At 34.6% G+C, this 19,767-nt stretch overlaps 1 protein-coding gene and 1 long non-coding RNA gene across 2 annotated transcripts; one reads left to right on the forward strand and one right to left on the reverse strand.

Annotated features, from left to right (window-relative positions):
• Positions 1-7,295: 7,295 nt before the first annotated feature.
• LOC122595005 lies at positions 7,296-7,775 on the reverse strand. The gene is made up of 3 exons (XR_006323176.1): positions 7,734-7,775; positions 7,466-7,567; positions 7,296-7,380 (listed from the first exon to the last, which is right to left on the reverse strand). It is a non-coding gene; the product is annotated as an uncharacterized LOC122595005 (long non-coding RNA).
• A 3,057-nt stretch (positions 7,776-10,832) lies between these two features.
• On the forward strand, positions 10,833-19,446 carry LOC122597702 (probable RNA-dependent RNA polymerase 5). The gene is made up of 19 exons (XM_043770271.1): positions 10,833-11,201; positions 11,606-12,473; positions 12,551-12,692; positions 12,999-13,073; positions 13,509-13,695; positions 13,793-14,012; positions 14,252-14,339; positions 14,434-14,577; positions 14,732-14,785; positions 14,859-14,930; positions 15,052-15,158; positions 15,414-15,562; positions 15,688-15,913; positions 16,096-16,321; positions 17,299-17,441; positions 17,585-17,747; positions 17,980-18,121; positions 18,737-18,900; positions 19,027-19,446. Exons 1-19 carry the CDS (start codon positions 10,916-10,918, stop codon positions 19,258-19,260), a joined length of 3,690 nt encoding a protein of 1,229 aa, XP_043626206.1. The 5' UTR covers positions 10,833-10,915; the 3' UTR covers positions 19,261-19,446.
• The last annotated feature ends 321 nt before the right edge of the window (positions 19,447-19,767 follow it).

A 19,767-nucleotide genomic window follows, 5' to 3' on the forward strand; every position in this document is an offset into this window, starting at 1 on the left:
TCAATAACTAGCGTTAACATTCATTGGAATTTCTTTCGTATGTTGCAATATGGTTTTAGACAAAAATACAATATGAGTAATTGAGTATTAGGAAAATATGAATAAAGGTTTAGGTGAGTTAGCATGCCACATTAGGATTCTAATTAATAAAAATAATATAATAACTGGTTACTTATTCATTTGTTCACTTAATACATATTTTAGACATGAATTTAGAGTTCATTACATATCATAAACATCCAAATATTTCATTACATAATATAAACAATCGGGCATAATTCGTTACGCTCACAAACACTAGAGTACGAGACTACGTACATAATTGTTTGTTTGTAGTTTTGTATACTAAAATATACATAGATATCCAAGTGATCCATGTAAAATTCTAATACGTAAAAGTTTGACCATTGGGTAATGGTATAAATAATTATCAAGGGAAAAAAGCAATCATATATAAAATTTATAACTGGTTTTGATCATGGACTAGAGTATCATCATGTCGTATTGTCACGAGGAATACAACTTGATCGTATTTTAACATCAAGTAATCAATTTAATAAGAAACCAACTAGTTATGGAGAATCCTCTTGTGAGATTTGAACTAAGACTATGGATGGAAGGCAATTACCCAAATTTCAATTATGATACAATATAATCATTTTTAATTTAAATGGTAAACTTATAATTTATTTCTAAAAAAATGAAAATACATACAAATAGTACATTCATTGTCATAAGCTTATTATTTGAAAGTAATTGGTATTCAAAACATTAGTTTTGAGATAGATCTTTCCATTAGATTGATAAAAAACTTTAGTTGTTTTGATTTTTAACATAAAGAAAAAAAAAATAGAAATAAAGTAGAATTGTTTGGTGAAAGTATTTTTAGAATTTTTTTTAATATGATATACCTATATTTCACCTGAAAAGTTGTCTTTAATTATGATGTCAACTAAATATTGTAAATAATTTCAAAAGTAGCCCTTTATAAATTTAATAAAAACTTTAATCAATTATTGAAAATAGAAAATTTATAAAGCATCACATATATTTTTTTTAATATATATTTTTTATTTTAAAATTTTAATTAAAATATCTAGATTGATTAACTAGTTATATATTTTGGGAGTGTTTGGTATTGCGATTGCAAAACAAAATTTGTGTTTTCAAAATAGATTATGCATTTTCAAAATTCAAAACTGTCTTTTAAAAAAGCATGTAGGTACATGTTTCTCAAAAACTGTGTTATAGCCAAAAATCATTTTTTCATACAAACACTTTTTTAAATTATTTACGTTTTATAAACGTAATAATCAGATAATCACTTTATAACCAATTCCAAACACCCTCAGAATATGATAGAATTGTACGACCATACATAATTTCATTAGCTCACTCCAAACATTCAAATTATCTGAAATCTTTTGTCGAATGAGTGATAGAGGAAATATATAACATATTTTTATGGAATTATTATTTTAGTTTTTACTGTTATTGTTTTTATTGGAGTTGTTGTACAATACCTTTCTACCTTATACTGTTCGAAAATGACACTTTTTACTTGGAAAAGGCATAGATTTGTAAATTTGTCCCCACTCAACAATCATAATTAAAATCTAAAATTCATTTAAAATAATTTTTCTTGTCTTGTCCCATCAAAACATATTTTCCCTATTTTTTTCATGTCCTTTTTTTCATAAACTTTAAAGTTTTCTGGTTTTTATTTTGATGTGACCTTTTCAATCCTATCAAATTTTGAAAAATTGGGAGATAGGAGAGAAATTAAAAGATAAAAATTTAAGTCGTCTGGTGACCCGACCAGTTTTTTAGTAAAATGACAACACTTTTTGCAGCGAGAGTCGCTGCAAAAAGTCAGTGTACGTGCGGTTCTATATATAGAAACTCGTAGCGTCTGCTTTTCTCACAATCGCTTTCAAGTTCTAATTGTTTTTTCTATTTGTTCTTTCATAAACATCTCAATATATTTGTTCTTTCACAATCTTTAGTATTATTATTATCAGTTTTTAATATATATATATTATTGTTTTCATTTATATATATAGATATAGATATATAGATATACATTAGATTTTCAATATACTATAAATTGTAGATTTTTAGTAGCGTCTGCTTTTCTCACAATCGCTTTCAAATTCTAATTGTTCTTTCTATTTGTTCTTTCATAAACATTTCAATATATTTGTTCTTTCACAATCTTTAGTATTATTATTATCAGTTTTTAATATATATATATATATATATATATATTATTGTTTTCATTTATATATATAGATATAGATATATAGATATACATTAGATTTTCAATATACTATAAATTGTAGATCTTTAGTATTATTATTATAGTTTATCATTATTTCAGATGGATTTTGAAAGTATATGGGGCGAAATGGGTGCGGAAGATTTTGAGCTTCACTTAGAAGAACCTGATGAAGAATTTGACATACCAGAGGCGGCCCCTCATTTTGACTACGACTCTAGGGTTTCCCACACCGATCAGGTATCCTTGTTAACTTAAAAAAAAACTAATTTAGGCAAATATCATTATTAGTTTATATTTTAGTAGTATTTAATTTGTGTTTTTTTGTTAAATTTATTGCATATTTAAAATGTTAGATATTTATTAGTATACAAATTAATGATAATTTGGGTTACCAAAAAGGTGGTCGGGTTACCAGACGCTTTTTTAAAAAAAACTAATTTAGGCAAATATCATTAAAATATTTATATTTTAGTACTATTTAATTTGTGTTTCGTTGTTAAATTTATTGCAATTTTAAAATGTTAGATATTGCATATTTAAAATGTTAGATATTTATTAGTATACAAATTAATGATAATTTGTTAAAAAAAAACTAATTTAGGCAAATATCATTAGAATATTTATATTTTAGTACTATTTAATTTGTGTTAGGATGTTAAATTTATTGCAATTTTAAAATGTTAGATATTGCAATTTTAAAATGTTAGATATTTATAAGTATACAATTTAATGATAATTTTTATAAAAAAAACTAATTTAGGTGTTCGATTCACACGAAGAATTGTTCAACTGGGCCAAAAGTACAGGATTGCAGCTTGGTTATGTGTTAATCAAACGACGAACAAATTCCAACTTAGCTGGTGTAAAAAATAAAGTGACGATAGTCTGTAATCTTTCTGGGAAAATGGATGATAGGATAGGCGGGCTCGTTAAAAAGACACTTAAATGTCAGTGCCCCTTTAGATTAATCGGTCGTTTGACTGATGATGGTTGGAGGATAACCGTTGTAGACGACACACATAATCACTATCCAGCTGAGAATCTGGAGGGTTACGCGTACGCAAGAAGGTTGACTGAAGAGGAGAGATTGTTTCTGGAAGAAGAATATCATCGTGGTAGTACGCCCCGTAGGATGTTAAAGCTATTGAAAGAAATATTTTCAGGAAACTTGACCCGCGGTGATGACATTTACAATTTCCAAAAAGCTATGCGGAAGAAGGCGGCCGAAAAACATGGGAACACTCCAATGCAGGTATATTATATCAAATTTACATATCTTTTTATTTATTTACTATGATAGAGTATCTGAAATGACATATGTACGCCATATTGTTCAAACGAAACAGGTTATGTTCAGTTTGCTTAAGGAGCATAATTACTTGTATTATCATACAACAAACAATGTATCTGGTCGGTTGGAGAATCTGTTTTTTATACATCCGACATCATTTAAGTTGTGGCGTGCATTTCCTTATGTTATCCAAATAGACGCCACGTACAAAACTAATATGTACAACATGCCATTGGTCGAGATCGTTGGTGTCACTCCAACAAACAGGACCTTTAGCATATCATATGCGTTTATCATAAGCGAACAAGAGCATAATTATAGATGGGTGTTGGAGTGTTTGAAGTCGACGTTAGGTGAAGGCTTTGCTATGCGTGTGGTACTTACAGACCGGGATCTGGCGCTAATGAAAGCATGCAAAACCATTATGCCTGAAGCATACCATTTACTGTGTAGAGTGCACATATGGAGGAACATAGACAAATTTAGCATGCCATCGTTAAAAGGGGAAGGGAAATGGGGGCCTTTTTACGGATGGTGGAAAAAACTTTACGAGTCCCGCACACTAGAAGAGTACACCAACAATTTATCATATTTAAAAGAGAAGATAGGTCCCCGTTTAGACAGTAAGTGAAGTGCTTTTGAAGTTTTTTTTTTTCTACTTTTTGGTAAATCACATATACCCACACAAGCTAATCAAATGTTAAATTGACAGAGGTTTACAAGTACCTACAGAAGGAGTGGCTTTCCCCGTACAAGGAAAAGTTTGTGTCCTTTTGGGTGGATCAACACCTCAACTACCGTAACTACACTACCAACAGAGTTGAGGCTGAACATTCACTCCTCAAGTCCGAGTTACAGGGGAGATGTACATTTCAAAGAATAATTCAATGTGTTAATGATGTCCTCCTCGGACAAGATACAGAAATCAAGGGCCAACTGGAAGAAAGCAGGATTTATAGAGCTGGTAAACACAACTACCCATGTTTGAAAGACCTGCTTTGTGTTGTATCTGTGACAGCTCTTGATATAATGGTCGATGAAATTAAACAATTAAAAAATGAGATCGGAAAAGACTTGAGAAAATGCGGGTGTAAGGTGTGGACTAGCTGTGGCCTTCCATGTGCCTGCCGTCTAGCTGCGTACATGCATTGCAGTAAGTTTATTGAAATATAGGCAATTGCTTTTTCTTTTTTTTTGTAAATGCACAAATATTGTAATTATTTTTCATCAAAAATGTAGACAAACGTGTTGAGGTGCATACCATAAATGACTTTTGGAGAAAGCTAGACCTGACACCGTCGACATGCCTTCCGGACAACGATCATCGAAAAGACTCTGACGATGACAAAGCTATCGACCAATTAGTAGAGGATGTTAAAGTCCAGTTTAAGGATCAACCGAAGTCAAATCGCAAAAACTGGATTTCTAAATTAAAAGACATCGTCTATCCGGGGAGAACGAAAATCAAGGACCCTTCTATTATTAAAAATAAACGTGGAAGACCAATCGGGTCAAAGAAAAATATACCTCAAGTATGTCGGATCATAATTCGAACTACATTTAATTAATTGAATTTTTTTTTTTTTGGTAATTGCCCCCTATTTGTTAGTATACTTGTAAGTATAATCTGTTATTAAAATTTTTTTTTTTGCAGGCGCTCGAACATAACAGACCAGCGACAAACACAGCACCCTCCGGTCTTCAAAAATCCAGGTCGGTTCAATTCTCCGATCAATTTTCGCAGCCGTCATGTGCATTTGGAGAAGGCCAATATGCGAGACACAGTGAATACGTGAGCACCCAATCACGTTTTTTCGAAAAAACGGAAAGTCAACCACAATCACCTGAAAGTCGGAGACAGAGTGATTATGTGGGCACCAGTTCTTTTTTCGCGGAAACACCATCACGTTTCTTCAATGAAACTGAAAGCCAACCACAATCACCTGAAAGTCGGAGACAGAGTGATTATGTGGGCACCAGTTCTTTTTTCGCGGAAACACCATCACGTTTCTTCAATGAAACTAAAAGCCAGCCCGAATGGGGTCAGATTGGGAGATAAAGTAATTATGTGGGCCTATCAATGAACGTGCCAGACAATGTAGATGAACCATATAACAAAGTATTATGGGGTCAAAGTGGTAGGCAGAGTGGGTATGTGGGTTACGAGTTTAACATCCCGGGAAATACAGATTCCTTTTGCGAACCTTATAACAAACTATACTGGGGACAAAGTGGCAGACATAGTTCGTATGTGGGTAGCGATTCACGTTTCGCAGACACACAAAGTTATTTCGGAGACCAGAATAACCAAACGCAAGAAGAAACATATAGCTTTGTTGATCAATTATTCTCGACACCCATTACACAGAATACACAAAATCCGCAGAACAACCCTGAACCGTTTACACACAACTTTTTCCCGAGTGAGTCAACATCGTTTGACATGATTCATTACCTAGGCCAGCTCCCTAAGTTCTTTCAAAGATACGTTGTCAATATAAAAAATGTACAGTCTGATGGTAACTGTGGGTTTCGGGCACTGGCTGTTGCTTTGGGTGAAAACGAGCAAAAATTCAAGTGGATTCGCAAACTAATGCTAGAGGAGTATGAGTCCAGGCGCGGATACTATGAGGGTGCATTCGCTGGTGACGCTAAACACATACACACTTTGCTATCAATGTCTTATCCAAATGGTCGCCCACACGATTACTGGATGATGAATCCATATTGCGCTATGCTTCTGTCTAATGCGTTGGGGGTAATAATTATCTGTTTAAGTTTAGAGGAGAACATCACATGTTTTCCTTTTTGTAAGGGGCCAGGCGAGCTATACGTAGATGACCCGATATGCATTGCCCTGGTATCAGGGTCGACACATTTTGTTACGGTTTTTTTAGATAAGGACTGCCCAATGCCTTACACCTCAGCTTGGGGACATGATAAACCTGCATCGCAGGTCTGGGTAATACATCCGAAGTACAGAGACCATTTGGCTGAGTACCACATACACATTCAAGCTAATAAGGTACCTACGGGATATGAGATCCTTGAATAGTTTATTTATATCGTATAATTGGTTGTTTGTAACTCTTTAACGTATGTAATAATAGTTATTATAAGTACTAGATATCGTTGATGTATTTTTTTACTTATATTTGTTATAATGATTACTAATAATAGTTGACGTATTCTATAGCTATCTTTGATGTTTTTGTTTTTATAAGTACTAGATATCGTTGACGTATTCTATTACTAATAATACTTGACGTATTTATTTATATAGATTAGGCATATTTTTGTACGTTTTTTTCGTTTATTATGACCATGATCACCAGCACATCCGAAAAGATAAGCACATATACACCACAAACATAATTCATACGATAAAAAATATATTGTTTATAACCACAAAATACTAATCATGAGCATCATCGCTCTCATCATCATCATCATCGTCATCCAAATTGACATGATACGATCCGCCTGAGTATTGAGGGGCTGTGGGCAACTGCTGGGACGGCTGAGGAGGAAAAGGAGCCTGTGCATAACTAGAATAGTTAAATAATTCCTGAAATAAGGAGGACGTCTGGCTAGGCTGAGGTGGGTCATTGTTCAAGTCGAATGATGCACGTGGCTGTCCCTGGGTAAGATGCGTATAGTCATACGCCTCGGTACCCATCTGCCTGATGACCCGCCCTATGCCTCGACGATGCCCCGCCCGGGGTCCCCGTACATCCATGACAATGTCAGGATCTGGTGTTGGAACGGGGTCCTGTTCAGCCTCCTCCTTCTTCTTCTTGAGCTGAGACTGTAAAAAACGTTACATTATACATAAGGTTGATTAATTAACATTTAATACTAAAAAATATAAAATCCTAAAGAGAGACACATACATGTATTTCTTCAGCCATCGGGTGTTCCCATTGTTTATCCTTCTTCTTCTTGTGCTTAATCTCGAACAAATCCACCAAGTCCACGTCCTTGTTTTTTTCAACCTGTAAACACATCAATTTATCATAAGACATATACATTCTTTAATTTATACTTTTAAACACAAGTATTTATATTTAATACATATATATTATAAGAAATATACATTATTAAACTTATACTTTTAAACACAAGTATATATATTTAATACATATATAATTCATAACTAACCTTCTCCTGGTGGACGTACTGAGAGTAAGACTTACGACCATGGATCCCCGCAAGAACTTGCTTGCCCCTGTTCGTGCTGTTTCTCGCCGACTGCTTCACCCGGTCCTCCCTCTGGTAATACCCCAACAAAGCTCTCCAGTCCTCCTGTGACATACCCTCTGGAGGAACAGCTTGTTCCAACTGGGGAACTGCATCCAGGCCCCCCTTTTTGGAAAAGTGGGCTCTCTTGAACTGGCTCTTTCAGAGCCGATACTGATCTGAGCAGTCCCTATCAACACACAGCCGGAACCCCCGCCTGATAGGATCCTTGGGGTTAGGAATCTCAATAAAGTGGTCCAATTTGAACCGAGTCTGCAATTTATAAAAGTAAAAGTTAGCAAAATTAAAAATTGATACAAACATCAAAGAAGAAGTTAAAAATTAATAATATTTTACGTTCAGAGTCGGGATGATAGACTCATTTCTTTCAGCAGGCACATGCTCCCAGGAGTCGTATGTCTGAGGGATGTGGCGGACCAATGTGCCAATGAGGCTCTTATACATAGAAGAATTTGGGCCGATCGCCTGCCACGTTTTTAAGTTGCTCGTGTCAAAGTCGATCGACAGACGACCTTTTTTCACAAACTCGGCCTCCAGATTTAAATTCTGACAGGGCCCCCTCCCCTTTCCCTTTCGTGGGGCTAGCAAAAATTAAAAAAACAAGTTAGTAAAAAAATATTAAATTAAAATATGAATTATAAAGAACCAAATTCTAAAAAGACAAGTTAGTAAAAAATATTAAATTAAAATATGAATTATTAAAAAACCAAATTCCTTACCGCCGCTGCCTTTGCAGCCCCAAGTAATCTTCCACCATGGTCGACGTGGGTCTTCATTGCCGCCATCACCGCCATGGTAAGTCGCCATCTATACTGCAAAATACAAATCATATTATACGTTTTTTGCAAAATACAAATCATATAACAAAATTATCACAAATTTTATTACTTTTATATATATCTGTTTTACTCAATAATAATTTTTAGAACTCCGTTTATACAATATAAATTTACTTTTATACTTTTAAATTTAACTTTATAGTAATTTTTAATACGTCTTAAGTAGTTTATTTAATCAAAATTTTTAATTCAAATTTTTACATAATTTTGTATATTTAGTTCAATACATATATTTTTAACATAATCTTGGCTATTTATTTTAATCAATTTTTTAACAAATTTTAATCTACGTCATTTTTAATTTGTCAATATTCTAACCAAAAAGTAAAACACCTAACACTAATGACTAAAATATTCTAACAAATCAATATATTAACTTTTTAACTTAATTTTTTATACGCCATACTTTTGAACTTAATTTTTATAATTAATTTTAATCTATATTTTTGTTGAACTAAATTTAATCAATTTTTTATTACGTCTTAAGTAGTTTATTTAATCAAAATTTTTACATAATCTTGCCTATTTATTTTAATCAATTTTTTAACAAATTTTAATCTACGTAATTTTGCATTTAATGATATATATTCTAACAAATCACTAACAAAACAAATTCGTTGCTCCTAACAAATCACTAAATTATCAATAAATTAAAACTAACTATACTAACAAACCTATTAAAATCCTATAAACAACTAATAATCCTAACAAAACTAATAAATATACAAAAACTATACTAACATACCAATATTCTAACAAAACTAACTAATTAACAAAACTAACAAAACTAATAATAACATACCAATATACTAACAAACCTATTAAAATCCTATAAACAACTAATAATCCTAACAAATTAACAAAACTAATATATATACAAAAACTATACTAACATACTATGGAGGCCCGCATTTTTTCACTTTTTGCAGCGAGGGTCGCTGCAAAAACTAGTAGTGGTCTAGATACTAAAAAATAATGGTTTGGATATTGGGAAAAACATAAAATACATACCAGAATTTGAAATGGCCGAAAAATTTGGGGGAGGACGAACGGCCAGAATTTGGGGGAGGATAATCCCGACACTGGCGGTATTGCGGTGGCGGTGGACGGCGGCGGGGGCTGGCGGTACTGCCCGGTGGTGGCTGGCGGGGGTGATGATCCTGTCGTTGTCGTGATACCCGGAATGGTGTTTTGGTGGATGGATTTGTTAAATTTTGTTAAACAAAATCGGAACAAAAAGTGTAAGAAAATGATAGATATTGAAGGGTGGAGGAAGGAAAATGATGAAATAGATCGGTTGAAGGAAAATGATGGAATAGATCGGTTGATCGGTTTTTAAAAAGTGGTCCGGGTAAACTTATTGCAGCGAGGGTCGCTGCAATAAGTCGAGTAACAGTTGGTCAAACATTTAAAGCGGCTTAGTGGAATGCTGACGTGGCACGGGTATTTGCAGCGAGGGTCGCTGCAAAATGTGGCTGGTCAAATTACTAAAAATGGTGGTCGGGATACGGGGCGCGAAATTTAATGGTATCGTACTATTGTAGTATTGTATTCTCGTTTTTTTTGTTAGAAGGTTTGCCATTGTTTTTATGAATTTACATGTTTTACCGAGATCATTAAAGTTGGAGTGTATGGCTAAACTTTTTATAAAATGGTTTTATGTAAAATAAAAAGTATTAAAGAAAAACAAATAAAACAATAGTTTTCTATTCACTGAAAATCACCGTGCATCATGAAAATCATCGTGCATCAATTCTTTCGTGAATCTTTGTGCATCAATTTACCCATGATCTAAGGGTCAAGATTTTGTCCTATTTGTTTTACGTTAATACTTGTTTTACAATATCCAACCCCTTTATAAAATTATCCACATGAACCTTAAAAAAGTTATTGGATCACGTTAACAAGACCCTTACATATTCGAGTATAATGTAATGTTTAAAAACTACGAGTAATATCAAAATATAATTTATAATTTTAATTTTAGAACAATGTTTTAATTTAAAACGTAATATGGAAAAAAAACCAAAAATATTCCAATCAATTAAAAACATGTTATAAAAACAATCACTTTCAAAAAGATTCGGAAACAAGAAAAGGGAAAATGGTATGAAAATCATAAGTAAAACCTCCATTATTGAGAAACCTTTTATCTCTGAAGACCTGCTACCATTCGTAAAACTCCACTAAACAAACACACATACAGTGTCCGTAAATTTTATCCTTTACAAATTCTAGCATTATATGATCGAAATGGAGAGTAGCAGTGAAGGAGTAGAATTACAGCCATCTGTACAGGATTTAATTAACAAAATTTGCGCAGAAAAATGTGTGAGTCCACCGGATGTTTCGGCGAGGCTAAAACTTTCACAAATCACTGAAGCAGCAGCGGTCGATATATTGAATGCAATATATCGGTCTACAAAGACTATTCGTACTTTTTCTGGTTTCATAATTCACCTAATTAAAAATCAGAATTTACCGCTCAAACGATCTTCACCGACTTCTTTCGATGCCGGAACTCCCACCAGTAAATCCTTTTTCCTTTTTTGCTTATAATCTTATTATTATTCGTTAAAGTTATTTTTGTTTAAATAAATTGTGTGTGATACAGTATATTTTACTAATTTCGTCCGAATGAAAAGCTTTTTAGCTAGCTTGATGGTTTGCTTTTGGTAAATTAGTATAAGAATTTATTTATTTCTATCATAATTCGGTTCAGTCGGCTGACGTGGCAATGTTTGTGGGAATCAGTATTAGCTAGTATGTATTGTTTATGCTACTGATGATCATTAGTCTTGATATGGGATCCTTAGTTTGAGCGTTACATACATTTAGTTTGTCAAAATGAAAGATATAACCTTGAATTTACGGTACTAATTAGGAAATATCGGATATGCACGGTTGCTAACACGTGTTCATGTTTGGGTGCAGAATCTCAATGTATACGCCCCGTATCTCCGAATTCCACTCAGTGTGCACTCTCACCTGGTTCTAGTTTCAAGTCTACAACCATTCCTGATTACTTTCTGCCGGGAACTCCGAACTACGGTTATGCTTCTGTGGGTTCGAAGCTAACAACATCATTTCCATGTTTGGATTCGAAGAATGCGAATTCTAACACCCCGACTTGTTATCAGGGTGAATCTATAAAGTCCTCGTTTCGTATCCAAAAACAACTAAATTTCTCACCGGGATGTCGTACAGGTGATGGAAATGGAAATTATAGTAGGCTAAGGCAACCCGTGTTTGGCTCTTCAAAAGTCAGCCATCAATTTTCTGCTGTGCAAAACCAACTTATGCTAACACCATGTTCCAGCTCAAAGGATACAAGCCCTAAGCACTTTTCTGAATTTTCAAGTGCTACCCACAATGATTGTCGGGTTCAATTGCAACATGATTTATCACCTTCTGAGAGTCTTGAAGGTGCCATTTGTGAAGATATTGAACCACACGTTGGTTCTATTACTCCTAATCATTCAGATGGTACACACAGTGCAACAAGTCACCAGGCACTGTCCACGTTAGCACCGAGTTCTAGTTCAAAAGATGCAAGTCCTACGCACTTTTCTAATTTTTCCGGTGCCACCCATAAGGATTCTCAAATTGAATTGCAACATACTTTACCATCTATTGACAGCCTTGAAGGGGCCACTCGTGGCAATATTGAACCGCAGATTGGTCCTATGACTCCTACCCTTTCGGATGTTACCCTCAGTAATCTAAAAACTAGTCATCAGAGATATCTCCTTGCAGAACTTGAATTCAGGAAGATGTTCATGGTTTATAGTTACGTTGGGAGGTCAGTAAGCTTCTCGCTATAGCTGTTTATGTCATGTGCTTTTATATTCGGTCACTTGAATTTAGCCAATTGTGCAGGAACAAACTTGAAGATGTGGTCTCTGTATATGATGCCATTGAAATCAAAGACTCAATGAAAAATATGCCAATGTATAATTTTGAAGCCATAATCTGGGCCAAGTATGGTCAGAAGTGTTGCGAACCTTCTGACAGGGCAATGGTACATGAGTTCTTTTCATCATTTATTCATCGATATCTTTATTGCTTAATAATGAAGACCTTAACAATGTTAATGGTTTGTGTCATCAAGTTTTTCCCAGAAAGATAAGTTATACTGTATTTGTGACATATAGCTTGTCTGATTTATTTTGGGCTTCCATGATAAGATATAACAACGTATCAAGTTCTTGTTTGGTAATTAAAATTTTATATTAGGTTGAGCATTATGATCATAGAAAGCCATATCAGATGCTTGGAGTTTCTCACCGAGGTCTAGTCAGTTACTTACTTATCTTTTATATTGCAGCATTATGATTGGGATTCTGGAAAGACCTATCTTTATTATTGCTTCGTGAGTGCTGATGGAACTTGCCAGTTCAAGGTCTGTATTTATTCTCCATCCTGTTAAAATAGCCTAGGGTGCGTTTAGTTGTAGAAAACTATGAGTGTTTTATTTTAGAAATTTTTTTCAAGGGAATCTTGGAGATCAGAAAACATGTTCAAATCTGATTTTTTCTGAAATATTTTTTTGTATGTTTTCTAACCTATAACACATCAACACCCCCTTGGAAAACTCATTTTGATAGCTTTCTAAACATTTTCCACTCAACAAATGGAACACTCTTGTGTTTTCCAAACTAGCTACTCACGCGTTTTCAAAGTTTTCAAGGGATATTAGTGATATAAAACACTTCTCATTTTCTTGAAAACCGTAAACTGAAAATTAGAAATAGTTTTCTGTCACTAAATGCACCCTTAGGAACTTGATTTATCTTTTCTTAAATATATATTTGATTTTAAACCTGTATTATTTCAGGGACCGTATCTTAATACAAGAAGAACTCATCTCCAAAGGGAACTTGGAGATGACAACGTGTTGATTGTCCAATTTATAGATGATCAGGAGACGTCAGACATGCCATCCAATCATTGTAACTGGAGTGCAGCTTATCAGCGGATTGCTGAGGGAATTACAGTCGGTTTGCGTATTTATCGTCTTTTTGGTATACAATATACGTTTCAATCGTTACTCTTACTAGTATGTTACTGAGGAAATTACATCAAGCTCGATCATTAAATTTGCATGTGATATGTTTACAGCATTTAAAGATGTTAGAGCAGACAAGAATAATCTCAAAGCACAAAGTACAAAGAAATCGAGGTCATCATGGGCTGTCAAGTGCTATTTCATTAGGAATGGTTCTGATGCGCCCTGGATGGAGACAGACTCTTGCATTTTGCTCAAGAAGACAATCCACGAGGCAAGGTGTCTATTCATGCATGTGCATATGGTCACTAGCATGGCTAAATACATCTCCAGGTCAGTGTAAAAGTTACTTTGTGTACTTTCTCATAGAGATGGCGAAGTTTGTGGGTCCGGTAAGGCAGTAACATGTCAAAATGGTTCAGCCGTTCGGGTTGGGTTGACATTCAACTTTTTTATATTAAACATAACCTAAACGAACCATTCATATGTAATAATTCCCACCACTACTACTGATTCAGTCTCGCTGGTTCAGTTGATTGAAGTCCATCAAATCAAATTACGTTTGGCTGCAGATGTTCACTTGCCCTATCAAATACTATAAAGCTTCATGTTGATCTTGCTTCTGTGCATGTTGAAAGAATTGAAGACATCCCTTGTCGTGTATACCCTTTTTCTATCTTTGTTTCTCTTATATTTCCCTATTGCTTTAGAAAATTTATTTTACCCCATGACTGTCGTTGAATCTGGATTGCAGGATGATAATGGAGATGTTGTTTTTAATGAATCCCGGGAGCCACTGATTCATACAGATGGAACAGGTTTCATTTCAGAAGATTTGGCGTTGATGTGTGCAAAAGATTTTACTAAAGCGGGAGGCACAAAGGATGAGAATTTTGAGGTAAAATTGTACTCTCATTGATCATGTGTAAATAGATCTTCTGGTGGTAATTTTTGAACTTTTACTCATGTCTCGACTTATTATTATTATAGTTGGCTTTCTAACCCCGTCGTTTTTTTTCTCCAAATGTTATAAACTTATCGATCTTCTGAAGCTCGAGGAAGAATCACAGGGATTGAAAAGCAAAGAATTTTGCATGGGAGAACGGGTAAATGTTACTGATGGTTCGTTGTTATCTAGAGTCTTCCTTGAGATACTAAGCCTTGTTTTCTTTGTACCAGCCATTGCTTGTCCAATGCCGCTTGTTCAAAGAAGGTTATGCTGTCAAGGGAACTCTTCTGGTTAATAAAAAGGTAAATTGCTCTTGTTTAAGTTCTCTATAGACACTTTTTGGATCATTAAACTCTTCGTATTGGAATGAATTTACATTAAAGTGTTTCCACTATTTTGCTTTTCTTGAATATATCTTAAAAGCTTAAAGCCCGAACGATTCAAATCAGACCCTCGATGATAAAGGTTGAAAAAGATACAAGTCTTTCTGACTCAACTCCGTTTAGTTCCTTGGAGATAAATTCCATAAGGTATTTTCCCTATTAGTCATTTATGTTTTATCCAATTATCATATTGTGGATTTAAGGTGCATTGAATTTATTGTAAATAGCCTTCGGCATGAGTCATTCAATGATTATTAATGGTGTATAGATTTGTGATCAGTATCTGCTTGAGTCCCATAAAGGGCCTACTTTCCTACAAATTAGATAACGTGTTTGCAAATTGTTAATGTGTAGTCTCTTGTAAAAAAGTAAAAACCTGATGTTTTATTCTTTATTTTTCAGTCGTCAACCAAGAAAAGCCAACCTATCAAAGAACTTGATCGCACTTTTAACCGTTGGGGGTGTTCCAGAAGATTACTTTTTTAGTTTACTGGATAAGGCATTGGAAGATGCCCAAAAAGTATCCACAAAGGACCGTGCAGCCATTAGAGGTTGGATATAATTTAACCAATTTTTATGTCATTGGGTTGGAATTGCTACCTCTCTTGATTTATAACTTGTTGTAGTTTGCAATTTCTCTCAACTCAGATTGACTTAATTGTGTTTCTTTTTGCAGTTGCTCTTAAATACGGGCAAATGGATGACTCTTCAACTTCTGTAGCAATGATTGGGTCTGGAATTCCAATAGATGAACCATACCTTCAATATCGTTTGTCTATCTTAGCAAACGAAGAGCTGAAGGGGCTGCGTGGCGGAAAAATTCCGATCAATGAAAGCTTCTATCTGATAGGGACCGCTGATCCCACGGGAACCTTGAACAGCGATGAAGTTTGTGTTATTCTGTAAGCTAATTTTCTAGTATATGTATAATAAGTATTATATTTTCTAGTATATCTGTAATGAGTTATTCTCATAGAAGAAAGGATTTAGTGACTATGCTAGCTATTATAAATGACTGATTACTTGTGCAGTTAGATAAGTTAATTAGAGAATTTGATACTTATGATTCTGATGGGCCATGCAGTGAAAGCGGCCCGATATCAGGACCGGTTCTGGTCTATAGGAATCCAGGTATTCATTTTGGGGACATACACATTTTAAATGCGAAGTATGTCAAGGAGCTGGAAGAGTATGTTGGGAATGCTAAATATGGCATTTTCTTCTCCACCAAGGGGAGGAGATCAGTGGGTAGTGAAATCGCAAATGGTGATTTTGATGGAGATATCTACTGGGTCTCTCGAAGCCCACAGGTACATGTATTAAAGATTTTCTGTATTCCAAACACTGCTCCTTGTTTAGGTCGGTTTCTATCAATCTAGTGTGGTTATCTATACTTGGTCCATACTATCATTCTGCTTTATTCATACTTTCTGACTATCTGGTAGCTAGATGGGTGGTCAGGTGGGTTTGGTAAGGTGTTAAAATAAACTTGGGTAGCAATGGACAGACGTGGGCAAAAGATTGGAACCAGTTCAGAACCGGTTCCAGTCAACGTGACAAAGAACCGGTTCTTGGTCAAAGTTTGACCACTTTTTTTTTGTTTTTTTTGTCCAAGAACCGTTTTGGAACCGATTTTTGGATCCAAAAGTGGAACCGGTTCCTATCTATCGGTTCTTGAGGAACCGGAAGAACCGGTCCAATCAGTTCCAGTTCCTAGATAATCCAAATCGATTTTTTTGGAACCGGATATTTTGCCCACGTCTAGCAATGGATCATGTTAGTCTGGGTCAAAATGGCCGGGCTGGATTGGTGATCCGCAACCGTCCATGTCATTTGTTTTTTTTATAATAATGGGTATAATAACTGTATTATTAGTCAGGTTGAAATGATCGGGTTGGACCGATCTGCAAACCTTTTTTTGCTACTATTCAAATAGTTGGTGGTGTAATTGGAAGCAATATCTATTAGAATGATAGTCTGTAACTTTTTTTTGAATAATACAGTTTATGATGTCGTATGCTAAAAAAAAAAGACCATGGGCTACTTCGACCTGTTGGACCCTCTTTTGCTAATTCCTTGATTTGACCTAATCGTATGTAACACAATAAAATCTGCAGATTAATAAGTAAACCGGTCAAAATTACCATGTCTACATTGTTTTATCTATCTTTGTGGTAGCCTGTTTCAGATTTATATTGTGAAAATCTTAAACAAAGGGTATATGACTTCTTGCACTATAATGATGACTTTAATTTCTCTATTAACGCCCTGTCTTGTATACTGTCAGCTATTGCAATACTTTAAAGTGAGTAAGCCGTGGGAAAGGATTAACTCAACGCCAAGTGCACCTAGCAAGAAACCTAGTGAATTCTCCTATGACGACCTGGAGACTGAGCTTTGCACTCTACTTTTTGCTACACAAAAGCAGAGGTATGTTTCCTCTCGTTCTCCCTATTATTTAAGAGCCCATTTTGTTGCTTAGTTATAACTGAAGTTGGGAAAACTCTTTTGCTGCTAAGCTGCTCTTGATTGTAATAAGATATCGCATTGTTTAAGAGTTTTCACTGTTTCAGTATTGTAGCTGGTAAAGCAGCTGATAGTTGGCTGACCTTTATGGATCAATATCTGACGTTGGGAGAAGATGATGCGGATGAAAAGAACCGGCTTAAGGAAAAAATGTTGAAGTTGGTTGATTTGTATTATGATGCTCTAGATGCACCAAAAAGTGGGAAAATGGTTAGATATCATCCTGGATGTTCTTCATATAAACTTAGGATAGTGAGTTTACACCGTCAAACCATCTCCAAGGCAACCTACTGGTAAGGCATCCCGATGGTCTCAGAAGAGACCAGGGGCAAACCTCACTGGGTTTGACTGTCCCGGTAGCCTGTAAATGGACCCGTTTCCGTTTCTTATTTCTCTTTCATCTGACAACACTCACATTCTTCCTCTTTTTGTTTCGAAACAGGTCGATATTCCTACATCTTTATTACCCCCAAAATATCCCCATTTTCTTGAAAAGAAATCCAAGACATTTCAATCTTCTTCAGTTCTTGGAAAAATCTATGATAAGGTGAAGGCATATCGTCCTGATAATGCATCAATTCAAGGTAAGCCCGTATTAGTTCTGCGCTTATATTTACTTTATTCGGCATTTTTAAGTTTTGTAATTTTACTTGACTCCATCTAGATACATGCTTCTTGATGCATTGCTTCCTTCCATATACAGTCTTTGTGAACAAAAATGATATATCCTCATAAAAATCCTCCTAACCAGAATCGTAGGTCGCTGGCTTTGGATTATCTAACACATGAGAAGTGAATGACTTTTCAATTGTATTATTTTCGTAAACTTCAGTTAAGACATCCGGCAAGAGGTGACGGTGACCTACTTAGCTGGTCGTTGGCTTTGGATTATCTAACACAGGAGACTCATGAGTATATAAATTATGTTTGTTATTTATTGGTGAAATATTTAAAGCTACAAATGATTATGTAGAATATATATAAAAATAATATTAGTAAGAAATGGTAAGGTAAAGGGGTAAAATAGTAATTTTGTTGTAGTTCATATTTCAAAATTGAAGACATGTGCATTCCACTAATTCTCTTTCCTCCTCCATTTTGTGAACAATGGTTTTAAAACTTGCATTAAAGAAGTAAAAAAAATCGCTGTATTTAAATAACAAAACTGATTTCTCACAAGTGCTTTTTGTTATATGTAGGAATACCGAAACATCCCATCTTCAATGTCGATATACCAGATGCCTCCTTAAATTTATGGAAGGACAGATACAATTCCTACAAGAGAGAAATGGTAGAGGCCTTGCAATGTGGAGATGAATCCAAAAACGATTCTGCAAACATGGTGATCAAAAGATATAAGCAGGTCTAAATTTTTCAGATCTTGTTCTTGTATGTTTCAAGTAATCATAAGCAACACATCTAATTGTTTAAAATAAGTTGGAAATCCTTTAGTTCTATAAAATGAGTGATTCCAGTTATATAAATGCAGATATTATACGAGTCTGAAAGTTTTGCAACAAGTGCTAGAAATATTGATGATATATATAATGAAGCCCTGGCGATTTATCATGCAAGTTACAACCAAGCTCAGAAATACGGAGATGTTAAAAAGTGTGGGTTTGCATGGAAGGTGGCTGGTGAGGCCCTCTGTTCGTTTAATGCAATGAAGATTTCGGGAAAGTCGATTCCTTTCAACTTAAATGTATTATCAAAGTTATTTTAGAAGTAAATGTATGCATACGTCATACATGGTGATGTATGCATATATGTATGTGACATGTGTCTTTATCCAGAGTAATTGTAAACTTTGAGTCCTTGTATAGCTAGCCAATATCGTTGTATTTATAGGATTGGTGTTCAATGTGATAATGTACGAACTTTGTAGCTATAAATGTTTTTCTTCTTGATACTCAACCTGTTCATGACGAAGTAAAATTTTTTTTTTCCAACTATTTTGGAGTTTGGACCGACCCATTCAGGCAAGGACAAAGAAATTTTAAACTACAAAATTAAGGGTAAGGGTCTGTCCTTTTCTGTATACTTGAAAGCACATTTCAAGATGCTCAGAATCATCTTCCATCAAATATGCAATACCGTAGCTTGAGGTACTCCCAAATCTTGCAATAATGTTGATTAACTCCCTTTTCTGTTTTGAGATTCAAATATTCATGAACAATAGTATTATTAGAGGCAAAACCAACACAACTGAACAAGGTAAAGAGAAATGTAT

This window comes from Erigeron canadensis, chromosome 4 (genome assembly GCF_010389155.1).
Source record: "Erigeron canadensis isolate Cc75 chromosome 4, C_canadensis_v1, whole genome shotgun sequence".
Lineage (NCBI taxonomy): Eukaryota > Viridiplantae > Streptophyta > Magnoliopsida > Asterales > Asteraceae > Erigeron > Erigeron canadensis.

Excerpts from the sequence above, each read along its gene's own strand:
- LOC122597702 (XM_043770271.1), top strand. The coding sequence starts at position 10,916 with ATGATCGAAATGGAGAGTAGCAGTGAAGGAGTAGAATTACAGCCATCT. Across the intron at positions 12,693-12,998 it reads AACCTTCTGACAGGGCAATG|CATTATGATTGGGATTCTGG; the intron begins GTACATGAGTTC and ends TTTATATTGCAG. Across the intron at positions 15,159-15,413 it reads TTGGAGATAAATTCCATAAG|TCGTCAACCAAGAAAAGCCA; the intron begins GTATTTTCCCTA and ends TTTATTTTTCAG.